The sequence below is a fragment of the Carcharhinus amblyrhynchos genome, unplaced genomic scaffold (genome assembly GCF_965287045.1).
Source record: "Carcharhinus amblyrhynchos unplaced genomic scaffold, sCarAmb.v2.hapA scaffold_73, whole genome shotgun sequence".
NCBI classification, from domain to species: Eukaryota; Metazoa; Chordata; class Chondrichthyes; order Carcharhiniformes; family Carcharhinidae; genus Carcharhinus; species Carcharhinus amblyrhynchos.
The window spans coordinates 509,154-522,237 of record NW_027649813.1 but is presented as its reverse complement, the minus strand read 5'-3'; the positions used below and the strand labels follow the sequence as shown (position 1 = coordinate 522,237).

The 13,084-nt window shown below is 44.9% G+C and overlaps 1 protein-coding gene across 1 annotated transcript in view; it reads right to left on the bottom strand.

Moving 5' to 3' along the window:
- LOC145337770 (E3 ubiquitin-protein ligase TRIM39-like) overlaps window positions 1-13,084 on the bottom strand; it is a 40,298-nt gene that overhangs the window by 18,063 nt on the left and 9,151 nt on the right. The window contains exon 7 of the mRNA XM_080182616.1: window positions 8,153-8,171. Within this exon, the coding sequence (XP_080038742.1) occupies window positions 8,153-8,171 (19 nt within the window). The remainder of the gene's footprint in view (window positions 1-8,152; window positions 8,172-13,084) is intronic.

The window sequence follows — 13,084 nt, the reverse complement described above, 5'->3', positions numbered from 1 at the left end:
GGATAGAGATTTCATTGAATTTTTCACCAGTCTGAACTCGCTGTCGATTAAAACCACTCTCGTGAAACTCGGTGTGAGATCCAGATCCAGAAAGTGAATTGTGTTCGTGACTGCAGCCGCTCACAATAAAACATAAAATGCCACAAATGTCAAGGAGACATTTTACACAACAAGTACAGGGAAGATATTTAGAGGGTTCGATCGGTGAAGTTTGGTTTATTTTCTAGAACGAAAAATTTGCAGTTTCATATATATTTATGGATGCCCCTCGGGGGCCCCAACCCAGAGAAACATCAACTGATGATGGAGCAAAAAAAAAATGCTGGAAAATCTCAGCAGGTCTGACAGCATCTGTGGAGAGAGAACAGAGCTAACGTTTCGAGTCTGGATGTCTCTTCGTCAGATTCCAGCATCCGCAGTAATTTGCTTTGAACTGATGAGGGAACATTTGAATTGGAATCTCTCCTCTAATGTCCGGCGGGGTTTTTTCACACAGGGAATGGGGAGAATGTGGAACTTGCTGTCACATGGAGTGGTTGAGGCAGACAGAGTTGATACATTGAGAGTGAGGCTTGAATTACAAGATGACTTTATACCGCACAGGATGTACGTGGAGCTTGTTTTGTGTCTGAGAAAATTGAACTCATTTTCGGAAATTGAAAAATCCAGAGATATTTCAACTCGGTCTCAGGGATTTTGGGGTCTGTGTACTGATATATCAGACAGGTTTTATTGCGCTGCGCTCCCAGTCCCTGATAAAGAGGAAGCACATCACAGGATGTAGGGACAGGACTGTGGGACAGACCAATGGGAAATGGGAAAGGGTGAAACGACATCCTATTGGGATTGAATTTGAAGAATTTCCCCCTACATCCGCGCTAGTCCAGCAAGAAAAATCCCAGGCTGTGAAGTTTTGCGATGGCTCAGATTCATTAACAGGCATTTTAGCAAAATTACGAAAATATAACGTAAAGGCGTCTTGGGGAAGTACAGAGAATCAATGTGGATTGTCATTCTGTGTCTCGTTTTATTGCAGAGATATTGTTTGGTTTTTTTGTGAAATGTTTCATATATCTGACCGTATTGAACATTGGGTTTTATTGCTACTGCCTGGGTGTTAAACAGCTCCTGTCTGGAGAACAGAAAGGACAATCTGACCTGGGGTGAAATGGAGGCAGTGGAATTTACTGATTTTCATTTCAACACAAGGAAAATCTGGGAAGTTTCTGCCATTTGTGACAATCTCTTTGCTTGACGGCTGCTCCTGATCTTGGGAGTAATTCATTGCGGGTGCAGTAAGTTTCCGGGATAGGTTGAGACTCTGGGTGAACACCAGTCTTTCACTGTTACAAAGCGCACTGCTGCCACCTGCTGACGGAATCAGTTCCGACGCGCCTCAGCGAAAAACGGCACCGAGCTCCTCAGAAGACAAACAGGGGACACGGTGGACAGAGTACCCTTCGTCATCCAATACTTCCCCGGAGCGGAGAAGCTACGACATCTTCTCCGGAGTCTTCAACATTTCATTGATGAAGGCAAACATCTCGCCAAGGCCATCCCCTCACCCCAGCTTCTTGCCTTCAAACAACCGCACAACCTCAAACAGACCATTGTCTGTTCAGCCTTCAGGAGAACAGTGACCACAACACCACACAACTCTGTCACAGCAACCTCTGCAAGACATGCCAGATCATCGACATGGATGCCATCATCTCACGTGTGAACACCATCCACCAGGTACACGGCACATACTCTTGCAAGTCGGCCAACGTTGTCTACCTAATAAGCTGCAGGAAAGGATGTCCCGAGGCATGGTACATTGGGGAGACCATGCAGACGCTACGACAACGGATAAATGAACACCACTCGACAATCACCAGGCAAGACTGTTCCCTTCCTGTTGGCGAACACTTCACCGGTCACGGGCACTCGGCCTCCGATCTTCGGGTAAACGTTCTCCAAGGCGGCCTTCACGACATACGACAGCGAAGACTCGCTGAGCAGAAACTGATAGCCAAGTTCCGCACACATGAGGATGGCCTCAACCGGGATCTTGGGTTCATGTCACACTATCTGTACCCCCCATGACTTGCCTGGGCTTGCAACATCTCACTTATTGTCCTGTCTGGAGACAATACACAGCTCTTTAACCTATACTTAATGCTATCTCCACTCACATTGCACCTTTAAGACTTGATTCGCGGATTAGGTGTAAAGATTCGCATTCTAATCAGTATTCTGTAAACTGTGTGTGCCTTTACATGCCCTGTTTGTGATCAGAACTCCCCGCTGACGAAGGCGCAGCGCTCCGAAAGCTAGTGGTGTTTACTACCAAACAAACAGGTTGGACTTTAGCCTGGTGTTGTGAGATTTCTTACTGGAATCACAGTGCTGCAGGGAAGAATTCCCCATTAAAAACGGCCCAAGAAGTGGAGACTATCATTGAAGAATCACAGATTCGATGGACAGAATTACCCTCCTTCTGTGTTGTAGGAGACTAGGATTGTTATATATTCTTCGTATTGGATCTGATGAAATCCAGATTAACAAATCCCAATCAGTAAAGCCCATTGTTTGGTGAGATGTTCCCGACTCTCCGTGGGAAAGGTTATTGGAAGAATGTCACATTAATATTGACCATTCTGTGAGAAGGAATTACGCATTAAAATTCTGCAAAAACTCAGTGTGTACTGCGACATTTAGTTGGCTGAGAAACCCGCGATGAAAACCGTTTAAATATAAATCGTTGTGAGATTTAACGACAGGAATCGTGGAGAACAAGTGATTGGAGAACTCAGGATCTGAACAGGGTCGCTGTCGGTTTTGGTATCGAGACTCTGGCTTGTGCAAAAGAACTCCAATCTACTGCACTCCTGGTTTGTCTGTTCATCTGAATATCGCAATGGAATGTGCTCTGCCGGATAAAATGTTGGACATTAAACACTCCACGATCTCAATCAGAGTCCCCAGAGGATCAGAGAGTCACTGCACACAATAAAATCGACTGTGATCTGGATATGTTCCGTCTAAAGTTCGTTCTGATGTAATTATTATTCCTCATTAACTGAGTTCACTGATAACTGATGTCTTTGTTTCTAAAAGGGCATCGACACATCTCCCTTTCCAACAGCCGCTTTTGCACAGTTCTGGTAATGCAGTGTTAGTTGTTCCTGACAGGAATTAGGAATATTCCCATTCTGCCCTTTCCAGCCTTTCAGCCTCAGCATTGAATTCAGGAACTTCAGATTCTAACCACCGTTACCATTCTGCTGTAACCATTAACACTGCTCTGGAACCACCTGATGCTTCTTCGTCAGTCCCATTCCCCAGTCCCCATTCTCTTATACTTTGTACCGTTACACCTTTAGACATTTAACCTCTCCTGTCCTGCACCATTTCATAGAACTAACCAACGCCCCGTGATATGGAACAGCAATGCTAAATTCACTTTGGAATCAAAAGTAAGAAGGCAGATCACTACCTGAGTGGCTTCAAATTAGGCGAGTGGAGTGTGCAGCGGGACCTGGCTGCTCTTATGCACCAGTCGCTGAAGGTAAGCATGAAGGTGCAGCAGCCAGTAAAAAAGGCAAATGGTACGTTGGCCTTCATTGCGAGAGGTTTCGAGTACAGGAGCAGGGTTGTGTTGTTGCAATTATACAGGGCCTTGATGCAGCCACGGCTCGAATATTGTGTGCCGTTTTGGTCTCCTTTTCTGAGGAAGGATGTTCTTGCTCTCGAGGGAGTGCAGCAATGGTTTACCAGGATGATTCCGGGTATGGCGTGACTGATGTATGAGGAGAGATTGACTCGGTTAGGATTGTTTTCGCTGGAGTTCAGATGAATGAGGGGAGTTGAAGGGAGAGGAGATTTCATAGAGCCTTACAAAATTCTAACAGGACTAGACAGGGTAGATGCAGGAAGGATCTTCCCAATGGCGAGGGTGTCCAGAACCAGGGCTCACAGTTTGAAGATTTAGGATAAACCATTTAGGACGGAGATGAGGAGACATTTCTTCAGCCAAAGAGTGGCGATCCTGTGGATTCATTACCACAGGAAGTATTTGATGTCAAAAGATTGAATGTATTCAAACAGCGGCTAGATATAGCACTTGGGGCGAATGGGATCCAAGGTTATGGGGAGAAAGCAGGGTTAGGCTATTGAGTTGGACGATCGGCCATGATCGTGAAAAATGGCGGAACAGGGTCGAAGGGCGGAATGGCCCCCACCTACCCCTATCTTCTATGTTTCTATTGCCGGCGCTGAGTCCCGCACCATCAATAACCTGTGGTGTCATTGATCAGAAACACAGTTGGACGGATCAGATAAATATTGTGAAACAGGATTAGAGGCTGGGAATTCTGCAGTAGGTAACTCATCTGCCAAAGTCTGCTCATCCAATAAAAGGCACAAGCCAGGATTGTGAAGTGATATTCTCCATGTGCCTGGTAAAGTGCAGCTCCAACAACACACACGAAATTTGGCACCATCCAGAATAACGCAACCCGCTTCATCCGCTGCAGTTTTTACCGGAGAGAATATCTGCACTGTTCATTGTGAATGTGAAAAAAGCAAATTACTGCGGATGCTGGAATCTGGAACCAAAAGGGAAAATCTCAGCAGGTCTGGCAGCATTTGTAACGAGAGGAAAGAGCTGACGTTTCGAGTGCAGATGAGCCTTTGTCAAAACTGACAAAGCTGCATTGTGAATGTGTCCCTGTCATTTTTATTTTCTGTATTAATCAGGAGTATGATCATAGAATTGGATCATAGAATCCCTCCGGTGCAGAAGGAGGTAATTTAACCCTTGGTATTTAACCTATTAGTCCCCCTGAAAACCACGCAGACACGGGGAGAATGTGCAAACTTCACACAAGACAGTGGAACGAGGCCAAAATTGTACTCGGGTCCCTGGCGCTGTGAAGCGGCAGTGCTAACCACTGTGCCACCTTGCTGCTGTTATGAGTGCCGTTAGCAGAGGACAATCTGTGGGATTTACTGTGAAGGGTAGTGTAGCTACTCTGAGTGATTCATTGCGGGTGCAGAAAGTTTCTGGGATGGGTTGAGACTCTGTGTGAACTCAAGTCTTTTATTGTTAGAAAGTGCACCGCTGCCACCTGCTGACAGAATCTCGGTACGGCAGCAAACAATTCCCCTTTGAAAACGGCCCAAGAAGTGGAGAAGGTTCACAGACACAATCGGACGATTGCATTTTTTCTGTCCTAAACTCAACCATCTTCAGTTACTTCATCAATGAACTTCCATCCATCATAGGGTCAGAAATGAAGATGATAATTACACAGTGTTTAGCACCATTCACAACTCCCCAGTGACCAGTCAGCGGAGAAGATCTCCCAATTTTGGCACAAATCCCGAAATGTCAGTGCGAGGTTCCTTTGCCACATCTGAAGACTCGGTGAATGCCAAGTAGTTGCTTTTGACTTAATCTTGTTTGACGTTTCCACCGCTGTTTGGTATAATCGAGTGGTGTTCTGGGCCATTTCAGAGTAAACAACAGTTCTCTGGACTTGGACCTGGTAAGGACGCTTTATTTCCTTCCTTGGGAACAACCTCATTCTTTCATTGTCGTTATTACTGAGACTAGCTCTTTATTCCAGATTTATTTCATGAATTAATTTAAATTCTCCAGCTGTGGGATTTGAACTCAAGACTCGAGAGCATTAATCTCAGCCTCTGGATTTCCACTGCAGGAACATTACTGTAATTGCTGATGAGACTTCTCGTTCAAGTCTCCACAACTAGGGGAAACATCCTCCCAGCGTCAGCCCTTTGCAGTCCTTTAAGAATGTTATATTTCAATGAGATCACGTCTGATTTTTCTAAACTCTGTGTAATATCGACAGAATCCACTCATTCCTTCTCATCGAGCACTCCCCAGAAATCCACATACAGAACTTTGGTGGCACTGTCTGAAAGGCAGTGACCGTTTCCTTCAGATAAAGTCTTCAAGACTGTACATAAATCTCCAGTGTGGCCTCAGCAAAGTTGTTTAAAGTTGCTGACAGTATTTTTTATTCTTATACTTGCAAAATTCTCAAATAGAAGTAAGACATGAGTTAACAGTGAACTCATTAAATGAGAATAAAATATACAAAGACATAATTTAGATATATATTCCAGGGTGAACGATGCATTGACTAAACTCCCCTCTCCGTTTTATCCTTTGTCTTGTCGAAGGAGATACCCGGAGGTGAGCGTCAAACAATTCGCTCTGCAGAGTGAATTTCAGCTGAAAATTCATCAGAAGAACCGACACTCGGAGTGTAGCAGATTGGAGTTGATTTTCCCAATCCAAAATGTCCACATAGAGATTGTGGAGATGCCGGCATTCGACTGGGGTAAAGCACAGTAAGAAGTCTCACTACACCAGGTTAAAGTCCAAAAGGTTTATTTGGTAGCACAAGCCACAAGCTTTCGGAGCACTGTCCCTTCATCAGGTGAGTGGGAGTTCTGTTCACAAACAGGGCATATAAAAACACAGACTCAACTTACAAGATAATGTTTGGAATGCGAGTCTTTACAGGTAATCAAATCTTAAAGGTCCAGACAATGTGAGTAGAGATGGGGTTAAGCACAGGTTAAAGAGGTGTGTATTGTCTCCAGCCAGGACAGTTAGTGCGATTTTGCAAGCCCAGGCAAGTCGTGGGGGTTACAGATAGTGTGACATGAACCCAAGAGGACACACGAGGACGGCCTCATCCAGGAACTTGGGTTCATGTCACACGATCTGTAACGTCCCATCTTGCCTGGGCTTGCAATATCTCACTAACTGTCCAGTCTGGAGACAATACACATCTCTTTAACCTGCGCTTAACCCTCTCTCGACTCACATTGTCTGTACCTTTAATACTTGATTACCTGTAAAGACTCGCATTCCAACCATTATTTTGCAAATTGAGTTTCGGTCTTTAGAGGCCCTGTTTGTGAACAGAACTCCCACTCACCCGATAAAGGGGCAGCGCTCTGAAAGCTCGTGTCTTGTGCTACCAAATAAACATATTGGACTTTAACCTGGTGTTGTGAGACTTGTCACCATATCAAGACTGCCAGTGATCCTGTTCAATTCGTAAGTTCACCAATCACTTGTCCTCCACCATTACTGGACATTACTGGACCCTTCCGTCGGAACAATAATGTCAATCATATTGATTTTTGTGGTGCAAAGTCAGAGTCAGCTAAATATTGCAGTATTCACCAAAACTTACACTTTAATAGCGAATCCTAATCCGTATGTATTTTCCACATGGTTGTGGATATTAATGTGGGATTCTTTCGCTGCTCTTTCCCAATGATGACCTTGGGACATTTAATCAAAGAATAGGATCGAATGAAATCAATTATCACGATGTGGATTTGATCAGAATAACGTCTAAGAGTACATAAGAATCCGAGAATGACCCAACACGGAGAAAGGACATCAGACCCAACGCGTGGGACTGGACTGTCAAATTCAAAGACTTTTTGGGCCGTTTTCAATGGGGAATTCTTTCCTGCAGCAGCGAGATTCTGTCAGCAGATGGCAGCGGTGCGCTTTGTAACATCAACCCATCCCAGAAACTGACGGCACCCGAAAGCAATTAATCACAATCTCAGGAGCATCCGCTATGAAGGAAAATACAGCAGTCATTTTAACCGGAGCCTGGCCAAAGGATTAACAGTTGAAGTGGCTCAGTGCGCCGCTTCATTCGCGCCACACCCTCTTCCTACGACCAGAAGACCCTCCTCCACCAAACCCCCGCCAACATCGAGACACTCCCTGGTCCCCACCCCTCACACACTCTTCACCCCCAAGCGGCAATGCAGTCCTCACCCCCACACCTCACACACTCTCCAGCCCCACCCGTCACACACACTACACCCCCACCCCTCCCACACTCTCCACCCTCACCCCTCGAACAGTCTCTCAGAATCATTAGTCTTTACCAGAGCTGGAATTTCATTGTGAAACAGAAAAACATGGATTTCAGAGCATTTCTTGCAGGATATGGACTATGGAGTTAAGATAGAGATCAACAGCAATGTTAATGAATGGCTGAACATTTTCAATTGGCTGAATGGCATACTCTGGTTTCTATGTTGATATCTAGATATCACTGAATTAGAAGTACGAGAAAACAAAACATGCTGAACAAACCCAGCGGGTCCGGCAGTATCTGTGGAGAGAAGCAGAGTTAACGTTTCGAGTTCAATATGACTGGTCCTCAGAGTGAACCTTTTATACAACATTGTTTCGGCCTCAACTCGAGTATTGTGGCAAATTCAGTTTCGAGCGTGTGAAGGCATCGGGGTAGCGTGTAGAAAAAAATTTGTGAAATGGATCCAACGATGAGAATGTGTGAGCTTTCATTAGAAATGAGCATTCCATCCACTAAAACCTTTACCCTGGTTCTCTGTCTCTCCACAAATGCTGCCCGAGCTGCTGAGTATTCGCAGAATTTTCTGTTTGAACACAGATTGGGAAATAGTATTTAGCTGTAAGATTGGTAGGGCTGTAAACCTGTACCGATGAGTTCAGACTATTGCACTGCTGTGGTCTCCTACAGCTTACGTTGCTTTCCTTTGACAGTGTACTTGGGTCTGTCCTGATACTACACACGGTTGCTTCCTTGTTGTCCTTTCATGGGTCCGCCTGAGGCATTGATTAAATCGTCCACATTTTAAGTGAACCGTGATTACATCCACTTCTGTTGAATGCCAGAGAAGAAGAGAATTCTTAATGTGACCAGCTGCCGTCTTCCGGCCGCTCAGGCCCGATTGCTGCTGTGAAAAGGTTTGTTTTGTTCTTTGTTTTTGTTTTCAGGAACCACACTGTCCATATCAAATCTGTGTCGATGCAAATTTGCAATTTCTTCTGATCCGTAGCAGCCAAATAAGCCTAAAGCTCAGAGATACATATGCGCGTTTTTTAATATTCGTGCTTATTAAAAGTATGTTAACTCAAATTATTTTTATACAGAAGGAAAGCTTTTATGACTATATCTAGATTTTGGGTTTGTATAATAAAAACATATTTTTCTTAACTATCATAAAATCTGGTTCTGATATAATTTGTAGTCATGCATATCCAGTGTCCGGTAGAGGCAGAATTGGAACTTCAAGATTTTATGTGGGTAAGAATTATAGAGAGCCACAACAAGAATTATATCGAGTTTAATGCAATTAAAGAAGGGTGAAAGGACTCCACAAATATCCCAGTCCTCGATGATGGGAGAGCTCAGAACATCAGTGCAAAAGACAAGATGAAGCATTTGCAACAATCTTCAGTCAGAAGCGTCAAACTTGGCCTCTCCATGAGGTCCACAACATCACATAGACCAGGTTTCAGCCAATATTATTCACTTCACATATCATCATGAAATGACTGAAGGACTGAAGGCAGCTATGGAGTATTATAGCACAGAACCATTCAAAAGATATGAGTTAGAAAGAAGCCATTCAGCCCATCTTGTCTGTGCCGGCCAAACAAACAGAGAAAAAATAAACTAGCCGCTCATTTTAATCCAATCTCCCAGCACCTAGTCCATCGTTCATTGCATCAGACGCAGACGGTCGAGTCATATGGTCATAGAATTTTACAGCACAGGAAGAGGACCTTTGACAAATGTGTCTGCGTCTGCCATCAAGCACCTATCTATTCCAATCCCACTTTCCAGAACTTGGCCCGTAGCCTTGCATGCTATGGCATTCGAGTGTTCATCTAAACGCTTCTTAAATGTTTTGCGGGTTCCATCGTCTTTAACCATTTCATGTCGTGAATTCCAGGTTCTCACCATTCCCCGGGTGCAAAGGTTTTTCCTAAAATCCCCTCTAAATCTCCTGCCCTGACGCTAAATGGATGTCCCTGATTATTGATGCATCGACTAAGGGAGGAGTTTCGTCCGATGTGCCCTATCTATGACTGTCATAATTGTGTTCACCTCGACTAGTTCCCTACTCGGCACCTCTCAGCCTTCTATGCTGCAAGGGGAAAAAAACAGTCTCTCTAACCTCCCTTCAGAGCTGAAATGCCCCAGCACAGGCAACAACTGTCGAATCTCCTCTGCACCCTTCCTACTGCGTGTGATGATGAACAGAATTCCAGGTCCCCTTTTTCCTGAGAAACAGGAGGATGCTGTTGGTATTTCTTATGGATTCTGGATGGGATTGATGTAAACTGTAGTGAATTGGAGACAAGGTGAGTAAATGGAGCTGACGGACAGATCAATCATCATTGAATCAAAATTCGGAAAATCGCTGAATTAGAGAATGGCTAAAGAACAAAAATAGGACATTCGGTCCCATTCGTCTGTGCTAGCTCTCTGCAAGATCAATGTTACTCCCCTGCCTTTACCTCAATGTCCTCAAAATTCTTCTTCAGATAAAGATCCAATCCTCTTTTGAAAGCCCTGACTGTCTCTGCCTCCACCGCCCTCTCAGTCCGTTCATTTCAAGTTAGAAACGCTGCCCCTTAATAAAAAGCTTTTTCCCTCCTGTCACCTTTGATTCTTCAGAAATGTATCTGGATTCACAGTGTAAATTATAATGTTTAATAACAGCCACAATATCAAAGGCTTTCATAGATAGAGTGCTTCAATAATAAATCATTACAGATTTCAGGGCCAATTCACTGATGTGGTCAGTGGTGACACAGACCGGACAAACCAGAGATAAATGATAACTGTGATCTCACTAACATTCCAGTGCAGCAACTGAACTGTTTTTCTACTGGTTAAACATTGTGTGTTAATGTCATACAAATCCAATCAGTTCACACATCATGCTCAATACAGATAGACTGCCAAATCAGTATTCACAGCAGTGTCACATCATTTTCGTTTTTTTTCATTCATTTATGGAATGTGGCCATCGTTGTCGAGGCCAACATTTATTCCCAGTCCTCGGGAAGAAGGTGTTGAGCTGCATTTTTCGAACCGCTGTGGTCCCTGAGATACACCCACAGTCCTGTTATGGAGTGTGTTGCAGGACTTTGACCCAGCGACAGTGAAGAAGTGACGATATATCTCCAAGTCAGGATGGTGAGTGACTTGAAGGGGAACTGCCAGGTTGTGGCGTTGTATTCCCTTGCTGCCCTTGTCCTTCTGGGTGGTAGCGGGAGTGGGCTTGGAATGTGTTGCTTCAGGAACCTTATTGCTTAAAGAGACGAAAAGCAGGCTCCTATTTTAATGTGAAATAAAACCTCCAAGAAACACCCAGCTTTCCTTCCCCTCAATTTTGTTGGAGTACAGAGTTAGACATTACATTCTGGGCAGACCATTTTTACAGACCATTACAAACGCAGTCCAGTTTGCCACTGTTGATTAATCATGAAAGAAAGTTACATTACTGAAACATACCCAATGTTTGAAGTCAGTCAAACTGACAGTCAGAAAATGATGGGATTATTCAGCAGGCCAGGCAGCATGATAACGGCACTTGTTCACTGCCTGAGCTCAAAGTCAAGACATCCGAATATCACAGCAGCAGCTGCTCTCCCTCCTCCCCTCCCCTCCCCTCATCTCCTACTCAAAGAAAATGTCAGACACACGGCTGAAAACCATGGCAGCCGAAATTGTCAATCACACTGAAGAGTGGAGGGAATTTGGGAAGTTTGGGATGGAAATGCTGACAGGTGTTCTCAGAGAACAATACTGACAACTGGGAATTTACACAAAGCGGGACATGGTTTTTTTTTCGCCACTCTCTTACGCGTCCCTTTACGTCTTTATCTCTTTGTCTGTCCCTTAAAACCTACGAATACATGTGAACTGGAACGTCTGCGATTTTTCACTTTCATTTCCTCTTCCCCCTTATGTTCCTCTTTTTGGTTTTCATCCTCCAAAGGAATTGTTTCCTTGATTCCTGTAAAGATCCCCCAGTCCCCAGTTTGAGAATCACTGCACTGATTCATCTCAAACACGGTGATCTATCGCCACCTACCGCCATTAGAACAACATTACAAGCAGGAAGGTCACCGGGTTCCTGCAGTTCACAGCTCATTCAAACCAGTAAGTTCCTCTCGACAATGAGCTTCTATTTGTTTCTTCCCTTCCTTTCCTTCTTTCCCCTAGCCCAACAGGGGTCCTTGCTGATCTTTCAGTTCCCAGTTCTCATACAGGGTTTATACCCAGAATATGTTAACCTGGCTTCTGTCTCCACACGTGACTGAGACCCATACTGGCAGGAGGCAGGGAGACGGTGTGAAATTATGGGATGGATCTGTTAGAGACCGTTAATGCCGCAGATTGTCAGCGGTGTTGGGTTATAATCACCGATGTTTGATCCTGGACTGAAGATGGGAAAGATTCTCTCAGTGAAAGTGTGGGTGAAAGTGTGGAGATGGGACATGTTGTCCGCATTGTAAAATGACACCTGCCCACCCTCATAGTCCAGGAAAACCCCGATCTTCCGGGGATTCACACTTGGAGTGAGGGGGATCTCATGCGGGGAGTTGATGGCGAAATGGCCTCTTGCAGGTATCAGCCCCATTAGCCAGAACCCGGGCTCAGGGCTCAGGAGGATTACTCTTTTCCTGTCCACAGACTCTCGGGCCACTCCGACTTCCCACTCTGTCTTCTCCCCCACCCCCACCTCCCAGTAATGTCTCCCTGATGTGAATCCTTCTGATCCCAGGATATATTCCAAGGGATCAAACCTCTCCGGGGTGTCAGGGAGTGGCTGCCGTTTGTCTCCGAATCTCACACTGGTCCGGTCCTCAGACAGGATGAGCCGGGGATTCGCTGTGTTCGGATCCAGAGTCAGACAGGCTGGAGCTGGGGGAAAGTTAAAATAACACAGTCAGTGATTTAGAGAGAGGGGGTAAAATTGGAAATAGACGGCGGCACAGAACAGGTGGATTAACATTTGTTCCGTCACGCACCGGATATTCCATTCTATTGAAATCTGCTCTAGTCTGCCGGTGAGTCCAGACCCCGAACAATGTGGGTGACTTCTCCCTGCCATCAGAAATGGCCCAGATATCGTTGCGTCAAACCGCTACAATAAGAGTGATTAAAATAAAACTGGACGGATCACTCAGCATGAACCTCCGAAGCAGAAACACCAGCGAAACAACCTGTCCAGTTAATAC